Source organism: Eucyclogobius newberryi, unplaced genomic scaffold (genome assembly GCF_026437365.1).
Source record: "Eucyclogobius newberryi isolate DKJ021-1_F unplaced genomic scaffold, fEucNew1.0.hap1 SCAF_2, whole genome shotgun sequence".
NCBI lineage: Eukaryota > Metazoa > Chordata > Actinopteri > Gobiiformes > Gobiidae > Eucyclogobius > Eucyclogobius newberryi.
In genome coordinates, this window is record NW_027315834.1 from 43,166,993 (window position 1) to 43,187,572 (window position 20,580).

At 40.6% G+C, this 20,580-nt stretch overlaps 1 protein-coding gene and 1 long non-coding RNA gene across 17 annotated transcripts in view; one reads left to right on the plus strand and one right to left on the minus strand.

Annotated features, from left to right (window-relative positions):
• The window catches only part of dnm1a (dynamin 1a), a 36,258-nt gene that overhangs the window by 5,685 nt on the left and 9,993 nt on the right, over positions 1–20,580 (plus strand). For 8 of the 16 annotated variants that reach the window (XM_072453148.1, XM_072453136.1, XM_072453147.1 and 5 more), the window contains exons 5-16: positions 173–271; positions 1,339–1,499; positions 1,596–1,738; positions 1,811–1,946; positions 2,539–2,606; positions 3,059–3,197; positions 6,093–6,179; positions 8,346–8,416; positions 8,550–8,601; positions 9,005–9,016; positions 10,540–10,569; positions 10,743–10,856. In XM_072453148.1, the coding sequence (XP_072309249.1) occupies positions 173–271; positions 1,339–1,499; positions 1,596–1,738; positions 1,811–1,946; positions 2,539–2,606; positions 3,059–3,197; positions 6,093–6,179; positions 8,346–8,416; positions 8,550–8,601; positions 9,005–9,016; positions 10,540–10,569; positions 10,743–10,856 (1,112 nt within the window). Of the gene's footprint in view, positions 1–172; positions 272–1,338; positions 1,500–1,595; positions 1,739–1,810; positions 1,947–2,538; positions 2,607–3,058; positions 3,198–4,179; positions 4,319–6,092; positions 6,180–8,345; positions 8,417–8,549; positions 8,602–9,004; positions 9,017–10,539; positions 10,570–10,742; positions 10,857–20,580 lie in introns of all 16 variants that reach the window. The other 8 variants (XM_072453142.1, XM_072453151.1, XM_072453149.1 and 5 more) reach the window with 3 other exon arrangements.
• Positions 14,134–15,220, minus strand: LOC140366920 (uncharacterized). Its single transcript, XR_011928090.1, has 2 exons — positions 15,001–15,220; positions 14,134–14,659 (listed from the first exon to the last, which is right to left on the minus strand). It is a non-coding gene; the product is annotated as an uncharacterized lncRNA (long non-coding RNA).

The following is a 20,580-nucleotide window of genomic DNA, read 5'->3' on the forward strand; positions in this document are numbered from 1 at the left end:
ACCAGCTTCTTTGGCCCCTGCATCACCTGAATAGACCAATAAGTATAAGTATAATGAGTATAATGCAACTTAATGGCTCCAACAAAATGCTTTTCTTCTCTTATTTCTTAAATAAACAGCTCAAGCTGGTTTGCCATTTGTCATCTTATACATTGTTTTATTGTGTATTCAGGCATGAGGACCATCGGCGTGATTACCAAGCTGGACTTGATGGATGAAGGCACAGATGCCAAGGACATTCTTGAGAATAAGCTGCTTCCTCTCAGAAGGGGTAAGTCCTAGTGCTTGACATGCAATGACACACTGTTTCCCTCTTGTGGTCATACCACTTCCAAAGTATTTGGATGATGGGATTTGGTGCATGGGGAAAAGAAGAACAGAGTTAAAAAGGTGAAAGGGGCTTGAGTGCAGGATGGTAAAAGGGGTGTGATGAGAATGTCTTGGAAAAGACTGCTTGCTTTCTGTGGGTAGTTGTCGTTGCAATGTGCTGATTCAGTGCTTTCTCTTGTTTCCATTTGCACTTAGTATAACCCAAAAGGCATGGGTATACTTTCCACTGCTCTGTCTGTTTTTATTCCCCCCTTCTCATCTCAGTTCACTGTGTGGACGTTCACATTTACAAGGCTTCTGGCACACAGTTACTGTTGGTTACAGAGCATGAAACAGCTTTAGCGGGGTGATGCATGAGAAACTTTAATGGGAGGTGAAACGGATACAAAAGACATGATTTACCTTTGTTTTTACTTTGTCTGTGTACTTCAGGGGTCTCCAATCTTTTTCCTTGGGCAAGCTTCTTTTAGCGGTCACAAGACATTGAGTTGATCTGATCGTGACAGTGTACGGTTAGATGCCCCTAAAACATATTATCATCCTTTTATCAGTACAAAGTTAGGCATCTAAATTATACGTTCACAGTGGTAATAGATAAGTGATTCATCAAATTTGAAATTTCAATAATAATCCATTAATCCTTTTGGGTAGCACCCAGGCAACAGGCTGGAGACCCCTGGTGTAGCTTGTAATTATTAATGTATTTTTCATCAAGCTGTTCATACTATTCTTTTTTCCCCCATTTCTGGGGGGAAACATTTATGGCTAGACCAAAGTTTTTTTTTTAAAGTAGCACTTTGGAGATTGGAATACACAAGTATGTTACTTCTTCCTGCTCCTTTTGTGTACAAAAATGTCTGACAGAATTCAATTAGCTTTTGCTGTGGACTCTGCCTGGACGAGAATGAAAGAAAATGCATAAGATAACATGGTCAATAAACAGAACCAAACTGAACTTTAATTGAAAGCCAGGGCTGCTGTTCAGTCTGACCATCCTGCTATTTTCAGGTTACGTTGGTGTAGTGAACAGAAGCCAGAAAGACATTGACGGTAGAAAGGACATCAACGCTGCTATGGCTGCAGAGAGGAAGTTCTTTCTGTCTCACCCTTCGTATCGGCACTTGGCTGACCGCATGGGCACGGCCTACCTCCAGAAAGTCCTCAATCAGGTATGCAAAATGTGCTTATGCCCGTCTTTTTGTTACAATGATTTGTTTTACTTCAAGATGAATAACATTCTTTGGTGTAATGTTTTTCTTGTTCAGCAACTGACCAACCACATTCGGGACACACTGCCGAATTTACGAGCCAAGCTACAGAGTCAACTGCTCTCTATTGAGAAAGAGGTGGAAGAATACAAGAACTTCAGGCCTGACGATCCATCACGTAAAACCAAGGCTCTGCTTCAGTGCGTGCATTGATCATTTTAGAAAAACACCATTCATGCATGTTTTACTAATGTGCACTTCATTACCTGTAGAATGGTGCAGCAGTTCTCTGTGGACTTTGACAAGTGCATAGAAGGTTCTGGAGACCAAATCGACACAGCCGAGCTCTCTGGCGGTGCAAGGATCAACCGGATCTTTCATGAGCGCTTTCCCTTTGAACTGGTCAAGGTGCGTTACTTTCCTCTGTTTATTCCCAGTCAGACTTTGTCAACAATATAGTCCACAGAACTACACACACACAGAAGAAAATCAATGTTGCGATGCAATTTATGTGTACTCAATTGTGTAAGATTTTCATCGAATTTCATACATATTATACACCATTTTAAGTAGATTTCCACTTTTGTGATATCAACTGTATTTTCTGTTTCCTTTTGGTCTGTTCCTTTTTGCCTCTCCCTCTGAGGCCGTAAAGCTCCCTGCTGTTGTCTGAGGCCATGTTAAAAATGCTTACAAAACATTAGCTTTGCTTCAAATACAGGAAACCTCAGCGTCTGCCAGAGACATTATCTGAGAAGTCCGTTCATCTTGATGTTTTATATGTTTATACTGGTAATGTAGCCTTGAGAAAAGTATGGACATTTATTGGGGAAATGTTACCGACGACTTTCAAAGATATTAGTCAGACTAAACACAGGGTATAACAAAGCACGACATCTACACTTTAGTAAAGTCACAAAAGCATAATATTAAGCAAGTTTGGCTCACCATATTAAAATTGTTTTGCCATTTCTCCATATGCCATTTTTTTTTCTTTCAGATGGAGTTTAATGAGAAAGAGCTCCGTAAAGAAATCAGCTATGCCATCAAGAACATTCACGGCATCAGGCACGTCTTCCTTTCATTTTAACCGTATAATGTCCTTTTGCTATGCCCTTTCCTTTCTGCAATATATAGTATAGATACAGTTAAATACGAAACAGTAACAGAGGGACATAGTATTATTTTGTTGTGGAGCCCTGTTTGTCTGCGGCTTTTGTCTGATATGTTACAGTCTTCCTTCATTGCTTTAAATAAATTAACCACTGTTAAACCTAACCTATGTCATCCACCATGACCTAAAAATACTAAGTAAATGGGCTACCAAAGTTGATTCAATGTCGCTATATGAACACAAAGAAAAGGCACAATATAACAAATTCATCTTTTTAACCCCACAACATTATGATACGTGACACTGTTAGACATTGTGCTTATTTACAAACTAACACTTTTTCTCTTCATCCGCTCCCTTTTCTTCCACTGTGGCCCATTGGCTGTTTTTTCTGGCTGGCGTGCAGAACGGGCCTCTTCACTCCGGACATGGCCTTTGAGACCATTGTAAAAAGGCAGATTGGGAAGATTAAAGAGCCTTGCACCAAATGTGTGGACATGGTCATATCTGAGCTAGTCAATACGGTTAGACAGTGTACCAAGAAGGTAAAGAGAACAAAGCTGACGGTGGATAGCTCTTTGAACCTAGTGCCCCTTGCTGTGTATTCCCTGGTGCTGTGGCCATCTGTCTACCCACCTCTTCTGCTTTGGATGGGTTTGGCTGGACAGGCTGTTTGTAGTGGAGCTGAGCAGGAAAAACAGTGTGAAAACCAGCAGTCATCAGAATGTGGTTGCCTACAGAGAAAATAGAAGTAAGCTATTGTCCCTTGACTATAATTCCTGACTATAGCTTAAAAGAACAGCTCTCTTTTGAGTCGAGGCAAATCATTTCATTTGAAAATACTTCACTTTCACCTTAAAAGTGGCTTACTCAATATTTACTGTCAAAAGGTCAAATGTGAAGTTGATTTATAAGCATTCAATGTACACACAGACACGATTATAAATTAATGTGCCAATCATTGAGCAAACTGGCAGCTACATTAGATGACCTCAGCTTGCAGATGTTTCTTATGTGGAGGTTTGCAGCTGTGCACCTGCAGCAGAAAGAGGCCACATTTGTTATGGGACTCCATTGCAAAGCTCTACCAGTTTTCAAAGTATGGGCAGATACGAGGGAGTGGATAATGAGACATCGAGATATAGAGATATCTGGTGCAGTGGACGACTGTTTAGGGGCACAGCTGCTACTCCTGTGTGGCTTTTGTGTGGAGTTGTTGGCTGGTCATTATGCAGGTGAAAACAGCTTTGAGAGAAAGACTCAAACACAATCCTGTTTGAAGAATGACTTCAGGAGAAACTAAATGTCTCACCGTGCTTTCTTCCTTCTGTGATGTTAACCCTCACTCTGGTACACTCCATATTCATCCACTTGTCACTACTTGATCCTTTATTTCACCTAAAACTGTACTTCTTTGACTGGTTTGGTGTAGCCATCCACACTTCTGAGTCATTTTGAGTTTGTATTTATTCCCACAATCCTTGTGGCTTTGTCCCCTCTCTCCCGTGCCCTTGCCTATCTCTACAGAACGGGGCTCTTCACCCCTGATCTGGCTTTTGAGGCTATAGTGAAAAAGCTGATCCTTAAGCTGAAGGGGCCCTGCCTGAAGTGTATAGATATGGTAGTGAGCGAACTGACCTCCACCATTCGAAAGAGTAGCCTAAAGGTAAAATATCTCACTTAGGCTCCACTCACATGTAAGGCAGGGTTAGACCGATAAGATTATACATCTTTTAAATTACAGAAGGAAAAATCCTGATTTTATATTGTTAAAAATGTAAAATACTCCATTTGAAATAGATTTTTGATTAATGAGTTAAATATAAGATGAAGAAGTAATGCTGATTTAAGATACTTGCTCTAAAATGTACAGTAAAGATAACCATGTGCTGTTGTATATGTAGTGCATATGTCTGATCCTGTGCATATTGATGAAAGATGTATATCGGTCTATCCCTTTTGCGCATATAACAATATAACAATATAACATATTATTATTTGGCATAGTTTAGATTTTTTAATCCGTCAATAAATCAGCTGTAAATTGACTGTAATGGCAATATAATGCATGTTAGATAGTTACCACTTCTGATTTAATTTGTTTTGAAACTATAAATCTGTTTCTCTGACTTTAATTTACTTCAGTGATGTGAATGATTGTGTAGTTCTATTCATCGACCACTAATTGACAAACGTCTCTTTATTTTTCTCTCTTGTTTCTCTTCTTCATCTTGTCATCTTCTAACCTCTTGCTTCTTAGCTCAGCAAGTTACCTTAAGATTCCACGACCTCCTTTGGATTTCTCAAATGCTCACTGTTTTTAAGCTAAAGGCACAATCATCATTCTTACACTAAACAGCATTTGGGCAAATCGACAAAGGGGTCAGTTGTCTCCTGCCCTCACACAGCTCTGCATGTCACTTTATGTCAGTGTTTCATCACGTGCCTGCTGCCCAAGTCAAATCTGGACTCCTAATTCACAATTTAAAACAAGTGTATGACGCTTAGTTGCAATGCAGTGTTTGTTGTATTTTCAGATCGTCAGTATGTTCAGTGCATACGTCTAAAATGTAATTTACCCATCAAAGTTCTTTCCTTTGGAGCAATAATGCCATTCTGCATCCAAGGCCTCAACAAAATGCACTCAGTCGAACGTACTTGCCAAATTAAATAGTGTGTAATAATTGTGCACGTAAGCATTTCCCTACTTTCCGTATAAAGAGGTTCACGTTGGTTCAGGTCACACAGCGATGATCATGTTTTGAGCGGCTTTATTGCCTGGAATCTGAGTGGCATTCCGTCTAACTTTGAGTGCTCCTGTTATAAAGCTGCTATTCTTTATGGATGTCATGGAGTCGCGCCAGGAAGCTGTAAATCACGGAACCAGAAAGAAGTCTATTGACATGAGCTGGCTCTGAAAACCGCACCAAAGCTGCATTGTAACTTGCAAGAAAACAGTGTAGAGTATATTTTTCTTCTTCTGTCATTTGGACCTTTTTTTTCTTTCCTCTTTCCTTTACACTTTTCCAAATGTGTTTGGGTCGCATTGGAAGCCCACCAATGTCTGCATTTGTGGATTTGCAATGAGCTCATGGAAAAAGGCCCACAGTGTGCTGGGAAAGGGAATCTTTTCTGCCAGAAACATTGTTCTGATTTTGTGCTGCAATATCACAGACTCTGCTCTATTCTTCTTCATTAGTTCCACATTGGACAGTTCACTCACAAATCCCTCTAATGAAAACCCACCCATTGTTTTCGGGGTCTACTAATACCAGAGCAGAGTGTGGGATTGACTGTGTTTATCCATGTTTGGTTTGTATTAGTGGATCTGTGTGTTGTGGTTCAGTGAGAGATTTTGCCGATGCCGTGGCGTGGATCTGTGACGGCGTTGGTGTGACCGATGTTTGGTTCTACCTACCCACTGCTTTCTGTGCTCACAGCTGGCTCAGTATCCCATGCTTCGAGAGGAGATGGAGAGAATTGTCACTCAGCACATTAGGGATAGAGAGAGCCGCACTAAGGAACAGGTAACCAGAGCAACAGGACCCCAAATATACCACATGCATTCAAGTACCAAATCATGTTACACAGACGTGCACAAACCAAAAACAGAACTGTATTCACTATGTAAACAAAATAAGACTACATTTTTACTGATATCATTAAGACCAAAAACAACAAATGTGTTAATTTCTTTATATTAAAACATATTTGAATTTAAAAGCTGTAAATACGAGTGTTATTTTTATTACGAGTATAATAGTTTATTTTATAAGAGTTTTATTTTTATTTTTTTTAGGCCCGAGCGCCACAAGCTGGCGAGAGGCCTATTAATCTCGTAAGGCCGTGCGAAGCACGGCTGCGAAAGTGCGCACGTAGTGCGCACGAAATCGAGCGCGATGCGCTCGCCCACTTCCAAACACTCACTAACGCACTCCTTCACTCATGCACGCCCCGTGCATACTAATTAGTAGTAGGAAAATGGAACATTACCGTTGTAAACGGGCGAAGCCCGTGCAAAAGTGCGCACTAAACGAGCACTTTACATTGAGATATATAAAGCACTCATTTGCGCTAAGTAGCTCACGAATACGTTCCCCATCTCTTGCATGTTCCGTGCATATAAGCATGTAATGCAAAAATTGAACATTATTACTGTATAGAGGGCCAAAAACACAAAGTGGGCGGAGCCCACTCAAAATTAACGAAAGTACTCGTCAGTGACCAGGGACCCACACCATGAGGTAGGAAAGCGCGAGCGCTTTCCGAAAATGTATAGTTTATGATATTTGAAAAATGGGAAACATTGTTTTCGCATCGGAATATTATTCTTTCTTCTTCTTCTCGGGACCAACCCCCCTATTTTTCACCCAGTGAACATTGACGAAAAGTCACAAAAATGTTCACACCTCTAAAAATCGTGCCTTTCTACATTCTGGCTATTTCCCTTTTCTAAAATAAAAAAAAATTGGCGCGTCAGCGCCCCCAAATGTACCAAAAATGCATTGAGAGATGGGAAATGACCCAAAAAAATCTGATCGTAGAATCATGAAATTTGGCGCAGAGGTAGATGGTGACAAGAGAAGTAAAAAATATTATTACGGCAACGCCGTCCGCCCAACCAAATGTCGGCCATATTGCTTCAAAAATGGCTAAACATGACTTCGGAGTTTTTCCAAACGTCGTACTTTTACGAACTCCTCCCAGGGCGTTGGCCCTAAAAAGCTGAAATTTGGTGAAAATGCTACTGAGGAGTGGGACATCAAAAGTTATCCAAATTACATTGATACCTCTCACGGTCTCTGTGCGGCGAAGCCGCAAACTGTAGCTAGAATTTCAGAAATCTCCCATATTTAAAATTTCTGCCGTTTGCGCAGATAAAGTCCGAATTGCGTCAAATTAGAATCAGTTGTTAAACTCTTTGCCCTAAACCTACTTGAAGTGAAATAAATTCATTTGGCGCCACAGCGCCCCCTACAGATTTTATATGGAGGTTAAATGTTTAGTTTTGCGAAATTATATGAAATTTGACACACAACTCAATTTTAGCATCCCCATCAAAAAAGTCAATGAGACCCATGTCATAATTGTTATGGCGTTGCCGTAACGATGACCGAAACCTTTCATGTTATTCCAATGGGGAAATCGCCAGAACATGTTTACACTTTAGACTTTCACAAACTCCTCCCAGGGCGTCAGCCCTATTAACCTGAAATTTGGTGAGACTCATCTTCAGGGGTGGACCATCAAAAGTTATCCACATTTTCATTCAAAGAGTCACGGTGTCTGTGCGGCAAAGCCGCACATTTTGCCAAGAATTCAAAATAAAATAGCTTTTTGATGGTAAAACAAAGGGGAGAAGATGTGACAGCGTCACAGATTCAGCAGTAGGCGTAATAAAAGGACAATTGGGGCGCGTTAGCGCCCCCTCCTCTTGCGGCGTGGCGGCGGTGTGGCGGCGGCGTGGCGAGGGCCGATCATTGCCGCTTGCGGCTATATATTTTTTTTATTATTATACTTCTGTGCCCAATCTGTTTCTGTAAATCTGTATTGCAACATTGGAATTTCCCCATTGTGGGACAAATAAAGGTTATCTCACATACGCAGCATATTCACTAGGACTGTTTATCGTTATAAAATATACACATCCATTTGAAATTAGGGCCTGATAATGATTTAGCCAACATCTTCAGGTGCTGTTGTTGATCGACATCGAGCTGTCCTACATGAACACCAATCATGAAGACTTTATCGGTTTTGCCAAGTAAGTTGCCGTTTTCAAATCCCAAACATTTCCAGTAGTTTAGGATTTCGTGGTTCGCTCTATTGCTGCCAGATGTGTCGGCGCACATTTGAAGATACAGTTTGCGATTGCTTTTTTTTTCTTTTTCTTGCAGCGCTCAGCAGAGGATCAATCAAATGAACAAGAAGAAGGCCGCCGGTAATCAGGTACAGAGTAAACAGACAATTGAAGAGTGAGCATGGACTATGGAGTGTAAAAACCCAGCCAGTCCTGTCATCTGAAGTCTTTCCAGGCGTCGCTTCTGTCAGATGTTTGTGTTTTCCAGTGTTAACTGTGATACAACTTCACAGTGCTTTGTCGCTCGGGGCAACAATCCATATCGTTCGCAGGGTTGAACGAAACTTGTATTATCCACAAGCCACAGGAAAGCAGCAGAAAACAATAGAGCGGAACATAATCTGTGCATTTTTGCGTGCGGAGACAAAAAACGTTCAAAACTGTAGCTTTAATTGCGTGTTTTGTGCGTCTTTGCTTTCTACATTTTTCTTTCCCTTATGAGTAATTTCTTTCTCTTTCCTTTTTGGTACGTTGGGGCTTCTGTTTCTTCAGGATGAGATCATGGTAAGTCTTTGTCGATAGAGTGTCTAATATTTTTACACTAGAGTCTCAGAGGTAATGGAACAAGTAACTAATAATAATAATAATAATAATACTAAAATACAGAGCATATTGGAGATAAGTAAAAATAAGTAAAACTCCATCAAGAGACAAAGTAGTAGTACTAGTAGTAGTAGTAATCGGTTGTCATAACAGCCACCCAGCCTGAGGTCAGAGGTCAGGCTCTTGTTGTAAACACAGGATTGAGCTATATTTCCTGTTTAAAAATGTATATAGCTGGTCCTTTTTTAAGATCATCCAGTCTCTGTTGCCAGGCACTGATCCTGAAGGCGAGCGCTACTGGGATTTTTCACAACTAACAATGATATTTGGCTATTTGTTTAACCCAGAGTGTAGCTTTAAGGTAAATACTCGAGTGAAGAAGTAGGAATAATCTAATTATCTAATATAATGCTGTATATTCTAAGATTGCCACACTTTACTTTGCATATTCATTGACGAGGTGGGCAATATAGTAAACTTTAAATAATATTGGAAAAGTTGTTTTGACATTTTTAGAAATCTGAACTTTACTTTAGTACATATTACAGGGGATACTTTACTTTGAGAGCAGTATCTGTACTTTCTACTCCACTACACTTTTTAACAGGACTAAAAAGTAAAAACTTCAAGCACACTCATAGTTTGAGTTTAATGTCCCAACTTTGAGCAAAGAAAAATATACAATTTTTTTTTTAAAAATTGAATGAATTCAATGCAGTTGTTTCAGTTGATCAAAAAACAGCAAACATTTTAATCCAGATCACTACTTTTGACGATTTGATTGTGCTAAAAAATCTGTCAGGAATACTTTTACTTTTCAACTGATACTTCAAAACTTTTACTGAAGTAGATTATTATTTACACGTCATACGCTTGAGTAATATTTTAACCACTGTTTGGAAGGTATACAACATTTGAATATCGAGTGTACCGTATCTACAAAAGAGCTGATTAAAAACAAACATGAAAAAAGTATCATGTAAACATTAAACTAAAGTGTTTCAGGTAATATTTCTGAACATTTGTGATTTAATTGTAATTTTACAGGCATTTCACATTTGTCTGATAATTAAACCTCACCTAATGATATGTTTAAAGACATGTTTTAACACATTTCTCTTGGATTTACATTGTCTGTATTTCAATGCTCCACCAGGGAAATGACTACATAGTTGCTCAAACACACAATATGATACAGTCTTAACAAACATCTGTATATTGAATGGTACACACTAATTTGGCTGTAATTTATGTGTGTTGAAAAACAAATATGAATTAATAAAGCATTTATTAACACATTTTTAAAGGTTAGATTTGACTCTACTTCATGCCTCCTTGATTCCCTGAAGTTGCTTCTTTCTCACCCTCGTTGTTCCCTGTTGACTGAAAATAAGACAATAAAGGAATATCTTATCTTATCTTAAACAAGATTGGCCCAGATTTAGCCTTATTTTTTGTTTAACACACTTTTGATCCTCATTCAGCCTGAGAGAGGAGTTAGCGATCGCTTCAAGGTAAACAACTGGACTCATAATGATCAGTAGTTTAGGCTGCGAGTAATCTAGACTAGAGTGAAAGTTGAACATGTGTTTTGTTGGTGCCTTTGTAGTCTTTGGAGGATAACGTGGAAACTAAATGGATGTGTGGAAAAAGTAGTGGCAAGATTGTTAATGTTTCCGTCTTGCAGGTGATCAGGAAGGGCTGGCTCACCATCAACAACATCGGCATCATGAAGGGAGGAGCCAAAGAGTACTGGTTTATCCTCACCGCCGAGTCCCTGTCGTGGTACAAGGATGACGAGGTAAGCAGAAGTGCAAATGTGTTCCTCTGCGCTCGCCGTTTGGGCTGGACAGCGTGAATCATCTGCTGGAGAGCCGCCAGACAAACAAACGCCGACTTGCAAATAGCTTTTAGTCTTTTAGTCATTCACTTTACGGGGTCAGGCAGATCAAAGACTGATGTAACGCAATAAATGTATTGTTTTTAGATGTCACAGCTGTGATTTTGACACAGTTCAAATGGGTTGTATCAATAGTTTTGTTTTTTTGCTCTTTCTGTTTTCTTTACACTATGTCTGTTATTCATTAAGTCCGAATGTAATTTCTTCCATTTTTGTCAATTATAATGTCCGTTCAAGTCTTGATTGTTGGTTCAGTTTTTGTCATCCTTTTTTTTTTCTCGAGTTTTGAGGCCCAGATATTGTACATAGTTCTGAAAGAAAGCGAGATGCCAATGTCGACAATTGTTATATTCATGAACAGTAGAACAGTCTCAATCTTAATACACACATTCACAAACTGTACATTTTGTCAGAGTAATAGGCAGTGGTAGAAAGTACAAAATTAAAAGTACATTTTTATAGCTCTGTACTTACTTAAGTCAATTTTCACGGTGCACGCTTTTACTTCACTACATTTGCTTTCTACTCCATTACATTTTCAACTGGACTGAGAAGTAGAAAGTACCTGTGATTTGAGGAGTTATTTTAACATGATCATTGTGACGTTCAGTTTTGAGCAAACAAAAATATACACATACATTTACTAGAAATAGGTTGGAAGTGCCACTGTTGCAAAAATCTGCACAAATACTTTTACATTTTAAATTTCAAACAGATAAGTTTACTAACGTTTTAAAAATGTGCTAGTTTGCCTTGAGTAATTGTTTTGCACATGTCTCTGTACTTCATCCACCACTGGTTATAGATCATTAAATGGAGGGACTATAATTGTGGCCTGTGTCCAGTATGGGATTTTACAATCATGTTCCGACTGGTCATGGTGGTGTCCCATGATGCTTTGCAGAGCTCCTGGACACAGCCACAGTCTCAGTGTCTCCGTGTTTCAGCCACAGCCGCTTTCTCACCCCCGGCTGTGTGTTTGTATGTGCCTGTATCATTGGGAAGAGTGGGCTCTCCAAAGACCCCCCAGAATGTCAGACCCTGAAGCTGGCACCCACATGTGCATACCAGAGCCCCCTGCCCTGCCCTGTTACCAATTACACACACACTCTCTCACACACAAGCTGCTTCTAATAAACCTGGTTGGTTTGAAAGAAAGGGCACAGAGCTGCGAGTGAGAGGAGGTTTGCAGGAGTTACAAAGAACATGAGAATGTAGAGAAAGTTGAAGAACAAATGGAAAAAAATTGAAGAGTTTGCTGAACTTTAGTGTGCAATTATTCTTGTAATTTGTTTCGCATGTTATAATTTTTGTATATAAATCGTATCCAGCCTCCAATTGTCTAGACACATAACATAAACTCATTTAGATTTGATACATTCCTATTTCTACTATTGTTTTATGGGAGAAAGTCACACAAAGGTAGTACCAAAGCTTGCGCCAAAGGCATAGCGAGTTGTTGAAAGACCAGAAACAGCAGAAAAGTTGAAACTTTCCATGATGTTTTCTTTCCAAACAGAATGTTTAATGTAGCCTTCTCACACACATTGACACAGGGGGCTACACTACTCAAGTGAGCATACTTAAACGTGCACCTGGGTGGACTGTTGCCAATGTACACACCGTTGATCAAAAGTTGGAAGCAGTAAAATGTTTAGATTTACTACTCACATGTTGGAAAATTACATGCACAGATTTCTGCACATCCTGCACATTTACATACAGTCAGTTTCAGACGCTTTTTTTAAACTCACAAAACAGTACGGCAACTTTTTTATTGGCTGCCACCTGGGGAAAACCCTTGCCGTAGTCTGGTACTAGGAGAAATACTCACCACCCCCAGACACTAATAATAACTTTTAGGCAAAGAGCGGTGCCAGGATGTTTTGGTTTAAACGCATGCGAGTGTGAGTGAGTGAGTGAAGCCGTGTGTGTGTGTGTGTGTGTGTGTGTCTGTCTCTGGTCTTTATTACCACAGGACATGTCAAAGTCTTTGAATCAGGCAGAGCTGTAGCCTAAAGTGAAGAGGGGGGGCTGAGTATTTGGGAAGAGGTGGTTACTACAACATGATTCATGAAGGTCTGTGAATCGCGTTTGTGGTAGTCGCAGCGCAATTCAATTAGCAGCCAAAAAACAATGTAAATAGTGTGAGATTTAATAAACAAAGCGCTGATAAAGAAAAAAAAGTCAATTATAAATCATCACAAATTGCAATATTCTGGCCCTGAGACGACTGAGCTGTACATCGAACACTCACATTTAGTTTTATTAGTTCACTACGTACTTATATTAATTCAGACGTCATGTGATAATATGTCATAATAAGTAAACAAATCGTCAACAATTAAACTCAAACAGTTTCCAGATTTGTTAACACGAAACACAGCGGTTGAACGTCTCCGAGGCTGATCAGAAATTAGGGTTAATGCTGTCGCTTTCAAATGAAACACTAACTTTACTGTAGGCGTTGTGATCTAATGATTTGATGATAATGTTTGAATGCGTTTGGGGGGGTTTCCCTTCTCGGCTTGTAAAGAGTCGAGAAAGCCAGACTGGCCCGGTGATCCCAGCTGTAAACGTCCTGGGGGTTAGTCAGACTCTGCTGTGTGCGAGCGCCGCTTGTCTCTGGTCTCGCACGTATGTCAAAAAAACAAAAAAACAACACAACAATACACACAGGCCAAGCTTTAAATGGAAACAGGTCGGTTTGTGGTTTCTCATTCCTGCAGACATCTTTGTGAGATGTCAACACCGTGCGAATGTTCAAGGCTGTAGTTTGAGGATAAAAGCACAGCGTTGTGGGATTTCATTATGGAAAACATACTTGCGACAGGACAAAGCAGGGGGTCTTTCGTGAGTTTTTCTCATGACGTCAGCCGCAACCACAATTTGTAGTTACTTTTTTTAGAAGAAGCTAAACAAAGACTCATAAAAATGGGGCTCAGACGATGACGGGCGAGTCGGTTTCTTAAATATATATATATTTTTGCTAAGTCGCTTCCTGCTTCCCTGCATATTACAGTCGTTTGAGGTAAAAGAGCCACAAGCGGTTTTAGCGAAGGCGGAGATGTATTTTGGTGATGGGATGATGTTTTTTTTGTTTTCATTCAGCTCCTTTTAAGTGAGTCAGACTGAAGTTCAAAGTGACAAAATTGCTCAAGAGATTAGACCCACAACGTTACATTCAGATACAAAAAACTTTATTCAAATCATTGGAAATCTTTGGCAAAAGATGCAGCAAACATAGTGCATGAAACCTTTATAGCCTTGTCGCTTGAGAAGTCCGTCCAAGTCTTCTGCGGTGGGGCCTTTGGGTGCTTTATTTAGCCTTGTGCCCATGTTTATCCAGATGGGCGAAAGGGTGGCGCTCCTTGGTGTGCTCGCCCCATCCAGCGCCGTCGCAGTCTTTCCCCTGCGCCAGCCTAACCAATGTGCAGACTACTGTACAACCACTACTTCCTGAACAGGTAGTCTGAACACTGGGCAGGCGGGCCGGGCACAAGGACGTTGCCAGGGCAGCTTTCATCAACACGCTTTGCAAGTCTTTCCCTCTAAGCTCGTCTTCTTCACATGCTGCTGTTTGGTTTGAACTGTACAGGTTAAAGAGTGTTGGTCGAGAGGTTAGGCGGAGGCGAGTCCCGTTGAGTGGCAGACGTGACACTAACAAAAGCTTCCTGCTGAGAAGAGCGGCATTGCAGACCTGACTTACAGAAGCAAAAAAACAGACACAGCGTTAATATCCCCTGGGGGTTTATACGTTAATGCAAAATCGATCAATGGCAATACATGAAATAAACTATATGTAAAAGAACGCAAATTGCTCCGTCATACTGTAAACTTGTGATAAATTTAGAGTAAGGACACAAATTAGCAGAGTATAAAGTCAACGCACGTCCAAGAATGACAAAACGGTGTAGAAAAAGACGATATATATATTTAAGTTGAGGGCAAATATCTCTTGGTACATACATTTTGAGTTGTCAGCTGGCTAGAACAGAACATTTCAAGTTTATGTAGAATGAAAAACCTTTACTATAATGAATACCTGGACACTTTGGCTCCTCTTCTTCTTCTTCTTGGTCTCCATTGTTGATTACTCTTCCATGGCTGAGCATCCTTAGTCTTTTTATCCTATTTTTGGTCTGCTACCGCTCATTACATTTGTATAATTTCTTGAGATTTCAGCGTCGCCTCAAAGTCGCCGCGGCTCGACGTGGCAAAGCAAAAGACTGTCCACTAAGTTTCTCCCCGAGCAGACAGCAGAAGAAAAGGGTTCAAAGAAGTGAAGTGGAGATAGGCAGAGCACGGGGGGAGGAGCTTCAGTGCTCCCCCATTTTTCCTCTCCTCGCTTCCCCTCCCTCAGTCGGGACACTTTTGTACTGCCTTTTCCCCTCTTTGGCTTTTGGGAGAGAAAGTACAAGGTCAAAGGTGAACAGGAAGTGAGATGCTTTTATTTGTTTGTTGCAAAGGGTTAAACTGTTGGCAAGGGAGGAAAGAAGGTTTAATATGTCACAATTATAGGTATCTAAACAGAACGATTAAGTCAAATATAATAGTTTTTTTTTGCATTTTGTTATAATTGTTATTTTAAGCATATATTAAAAAACAACCATTATGTCTCTATGGAAACCTCCTCATCTGGTTTAGGCAACTGCTTTTACTATATTTTGTTATACTCAGCAGGCTATATTATAAAATGTAACGTCATATTCATGATAAGGTAATATATACAATGTTTCTGAATATAGAATATGATAGAATGAACATTATCGTCCTCAGAAAACTGCATAGGAGACCATACATTAAAAGACACAAACTAGGCAATAATAAAAAACATGCAGCATTAAAAAGACGACTGTATATTTGATGTATAATATATAATCCGGTGTTACACAACAATGTTAAAGTGTATTTTTGCAAGTAACTGAATAACGGCTATGTTCACATGCACACCAAAATCTGATTAATTGCCAAATTCTGCAGGTTTAAGATCATTCAAATCTGAGTGACGATGTTCAGAAAGGAAGCATTTTGATAGCCTTTTAATTAAAAAAATCTGACAATAACCTGGTCTTGAGTGCACGTGCAACTACAGCCGTTAAGAGACGAAATAAATCAATTCAGAATTCTACATTTTCCTACGCTGAGCTTCCTAACTGCAGCCGCTTGTGTTTGTGGATGCATTCGGGGGTACGAGTGTTTGAGCTCGCAGTATGCTACGTAAGTGCTCTGTCGCTGTGGTTCCCCCGTTATAGCCGTGCCTGTGTGGGAGTGGGACTGGACCTGAGCTCTGGCTCCGTGGTCTTTACAGCGAGGGCAAGGAATGTCTGCGTCTTTTTGGCAAGCGGGAGGAAGCCTGGTAACAACTCCAGATGTGCAGCCCTGTGGTCTCCATCGCTCTCCTCTGGTCCCTCTGTTTTTACTTCCAACGCTGATTTCCTCTCCCTGTCCGACTGGAATAAAGAGCCCTTTATGCAGCGCGCAGACTTCCCAACACACACACACACACACACACACACACGCACACACACACACGCGCACACACACAAAGGGGGGAGGGGGGGACGGGGGTTTGGAGGGTGACATATACTGGTAAATCAGAAACAGGGCCTATAGAAGCAGGGAGCAGCTTTCACTCTCTTCATTTCACACACGTTCACATCAGGTTCTAGTTTCACAATCTTTTAGACTCCCGACAGTAGACAGACTTTAAATTCTTCAGTTATGCTTTTGATCTGGCATGAAAAAGAATAGCAAAGTAAAGTGTGCAGATTTGGATTTAGTGTATGCAAAGGTTACATGAGCCACTGTAAAGCCAATAGCGTTTTGACTTAAAAGTATCTCTACAGACAAAGCCTGACGTATCCAGTAGAAACTGATGGATACCTTAACACTAGAATGTGCAACTCATCTACCGGTATAACCTTTTATTTTCGAACGTAGCGACTGTGGCTTTTCACGCTCTATCAGTTGCATTTTGAAGCACTGGAGCTGCATTGCCAACATTTCAATACAAATCCAAACATACATGAAATTTTGCCGTGGATTGCACTTGAAATCCCAATCTACACGACCCCAGATTTTCTGAACACAACTGACTCCCAATTAGGGCTGAGCAATTTTGGCCGAACATCCAATTGCGATTAGATTTGAGATTTATGTTACGTTTTAATGCTTGGATTCTGTAGAAAGTGCACATTTTGTACATTCCCAGGAGCATCAACATTTGAGAGCAGACTGAAATATGAACTGCTAAACTAACCCAAGGATCCAGCGCATTTTGGAATAATTTGTAGCGGTCGAAACTCCAGAGTCGGCCAGTTTTATACACAATAAGGCACTTCTGTTACATCTTGCAGCCAACGTTAGATAGTGCACTTGGGGTCTCCATAAACAACCCAAAGAACAAAGTTATTTTAGAGGGCACGAGTTCAACATTACCTGAGACACCACTGCATACTATACTCTCGTCGCTGATCAGTGCTAGTGTTTCCAGGTGTATGGCGGCGGTGGCCTCTGTGTTTGCTTTAGCTACAGTTTCTGAGCCCTGAATCAAAGCAGACCTGATCTCGAGGGGGACGACTCGGCAGAACTGGCACACAGCGAGGGGAAAGTGAGCGCACAAGGCGGCGAAAGAAAACAGAGATTAAAAGATTGCGAGAGCCAGTGAAGAATTAAACGATCTTCAATGATAAAACACCAAATCGAATGGCGCAACTTACGACTTACATTGGTTGCAATATGAGAGACTTGGTGTTGCTGTTAAGTTTGGGGTTAGGCATTGGAAGAAGTGAATTTTAATGGCTGGGCGGGGGGAAAGCTGCGGTTGCCCCAACATTGTTTCCACTGTTTGGATGACCAGGCTGGCGGCTTCAAACTCTTAGTCAGAGAAGTCAGAAAGAGTGAAAAAGTATGTACGCGCACAATGAACGAAGGCACGATAATGGCTAACGGGTCACCGCTGTAGAATATCATCATAAAACCACCGCGGAATCTTGACTGGGCTTTTCCTGTCTTTGTATTTTGATACCGCACTAAACTCAACCTTTCTGTGAGTTCACATTCTTGTGTTTTACATGAACGTGCAGAGATTGCGAGCGTCTGTGAAGAGAAAAGGCACAAGCGAGCCAAACGCGAACCCCCCGATATTTTATTCGAGCGAAATACAAGAGGTCAATGTGTCAACGGGGAAATTTCAGAAAGCGCCAATGAATACATTTATGTGCACCCCCCTATTCACCCTCTATGGTTATGACTCATATTTGAAACACTATCTAGATAAATATAACATGTCAGTATAAACCGATGGGCTCCTCTTTTTGTTTATTTTCTCATTTTGGATTTGAAATAGTGCACCAAATGATTGTAGTGTCTGTTAAATTGGTTTAGAATCTAATGTTCTAATACCCAATGACCACACATTGTTTTATCTAAAGTCAATTCATTTAAATGTTGACCTCTTTAAACGTTAAAGTTTATATGGTCTGGAATGGATTTGTGTTTGGGTTTTAGTTGATTTGTCGGCCAAGCAGCCAATCTCAGGTTAAACGGAGTGTTTCCCCTTCTTCAGACAGAAGTCATTAGACATGTACAGATTTTCACATGTGTTTATGTGGTTAGGCTCCAACCCTCCCCCATTTCTCCGTCTCTTTGGTGGTCACCGGTGATTGATCACATGTCGAGGCAGCTCCAGGTTGTAACACTGAGCCAAGCAGCTAAAGTCTGCTAATTAACTTTTTAGCAATTAGCCGCTAAACAGGAAGGTATCACCGCAGTGCTAGCCTGAATTTACCGCACCGTCTCATTTGTCTTTTCTACAAGTTTATTTTTGTTTGTTCTGTTTCCCACACGAGGAGCCGTAAAATGCAGGATGTCGCTTTTTTAAGAGAAAAGGTTGAGCCACCATAAAGATATCTAGATGGACCATTACATATGAGCTGCTGAATTCAGAGGTTCAATTAACGTCAGAAAATGTGAGAATTAACGCTCTCCTCGTGAAACTGGTATGTGAGATTAGACTTTCATTCAGTCTTTTACTCTTATCAGGTAGCACTAATGATGATACATACACTTTTAATGACAACACAAACCCCATTTACTGAGAGTATTATTGCACAGGATATGAGAAGTTGTGAGTTTTTACACATGTTCTCCAAATTACTGGAATTTACGGGAATGTTACTTGCAGACTCTGTGGTTGTTGTATTTTTTTCTTCTTCACTTTTTGACATTATAATTACGATATCCAGCAGTTTTCCAACCATCTAGTCCAAGCGCTTATAGTACACAAAACAACATACGTGCACTTGGACACCAGTCTATAGCGGCCTCAGTGTTGTGAGACGTCAAATACGGGTCCGAATATTTCCATTAATTCCAACAAAATGTACTTTCTTTGCAATAACTTTTTTTGCGCTGAATAATTAAGACTCTGAGTGACACGTGTAGAGTTCTAAAACATTACGGAGCCACTTTCCAACAATGAGAACATGTAAATGACAATCTGCTGCGTGTCACAATGAAGGCGGGGCTTATTCCGTCTACATTTTTGAACAGGACATTAATGGATTTGGTTCGTAGATCAATACCACGGTTAACAATTGGACAAAATGTAATACGATGATCTATACTTACAATGTACCGTATTTTCCGCACTATAAGGCGCACTTAAAAGCCTTTAATTTTCTCAAAAAACTTCAGTGCGCTTTATAATCCAGTGCGCCGTATATATGGATTCATTCTGGCTGTGCTTACTGACCTCGAAGAGATTTTGTGTGGTAGACGTTTTGTTTCGCTTAATGTGCCTTATAATCCAGTGCGTCGTATAGTGCAGGAAATACGGTAGTGCAAAACGCAACATATATCTCCTTTAAATGTTTTGGCTGTAACTTAAATTTCAAAGTGCGATCCTAATGGGCAAACTCAATTGGGGCAAGGGGTAAGGAACGGAGGGGGAGGGAGTGGGAGGGAGGTGAGGAGCAGGATTGTGAAAATTGCCATTGGCTGCCACCCAGGGCCTTGTGGTAATGAAGGGTTAGAGGCAACATTATTTCTCCCAGATGCCGCGCGGTTTCTCTGCTGCTCTTTGATGCACATGGTCCGAGTCCCCAGCGCCGTTCTATCAGACTCTCATCAACATGCGCTCCACCCCGCAAACACCAAAACCTCTTAAAACAACAAGAACGCCTTAAACGGTTGTCTTTTCAAGGTTTTTCCGTACACCAAACAAGCCTGATTTGTTTTGCAGCGTTAATTAGGTTTTTTTTTCTTTCGTGTTTTCTAAAGGCCCCTGGGTTTTGTTTCGTTCTGTTGCCACCCGTACATGTGGTGGTGTTTCCGTTTGTCAGTCTGTGTGAGAACGATCATATTTTGGCGAGTGCAAATTGTGCGCATGTCATTTCAGAGGGACGCACTGAGAAGTTAAGTGCTTTTGTGAATTCCGTGGCGAACTTCCTTTCGGCTTCTCTTAATGATACCGCTATTACTCACAATCAAAACAAAAACATGGAAAGTCATTTTCTCGCATGCACTTGCAAACCGCTGCGCTGAGAGAACAGCTAGAGACACAAAATGTGGCAGCAGATCGAATATTGAATGTGTTTTAAAGAAGGATTTGGTGACTGTA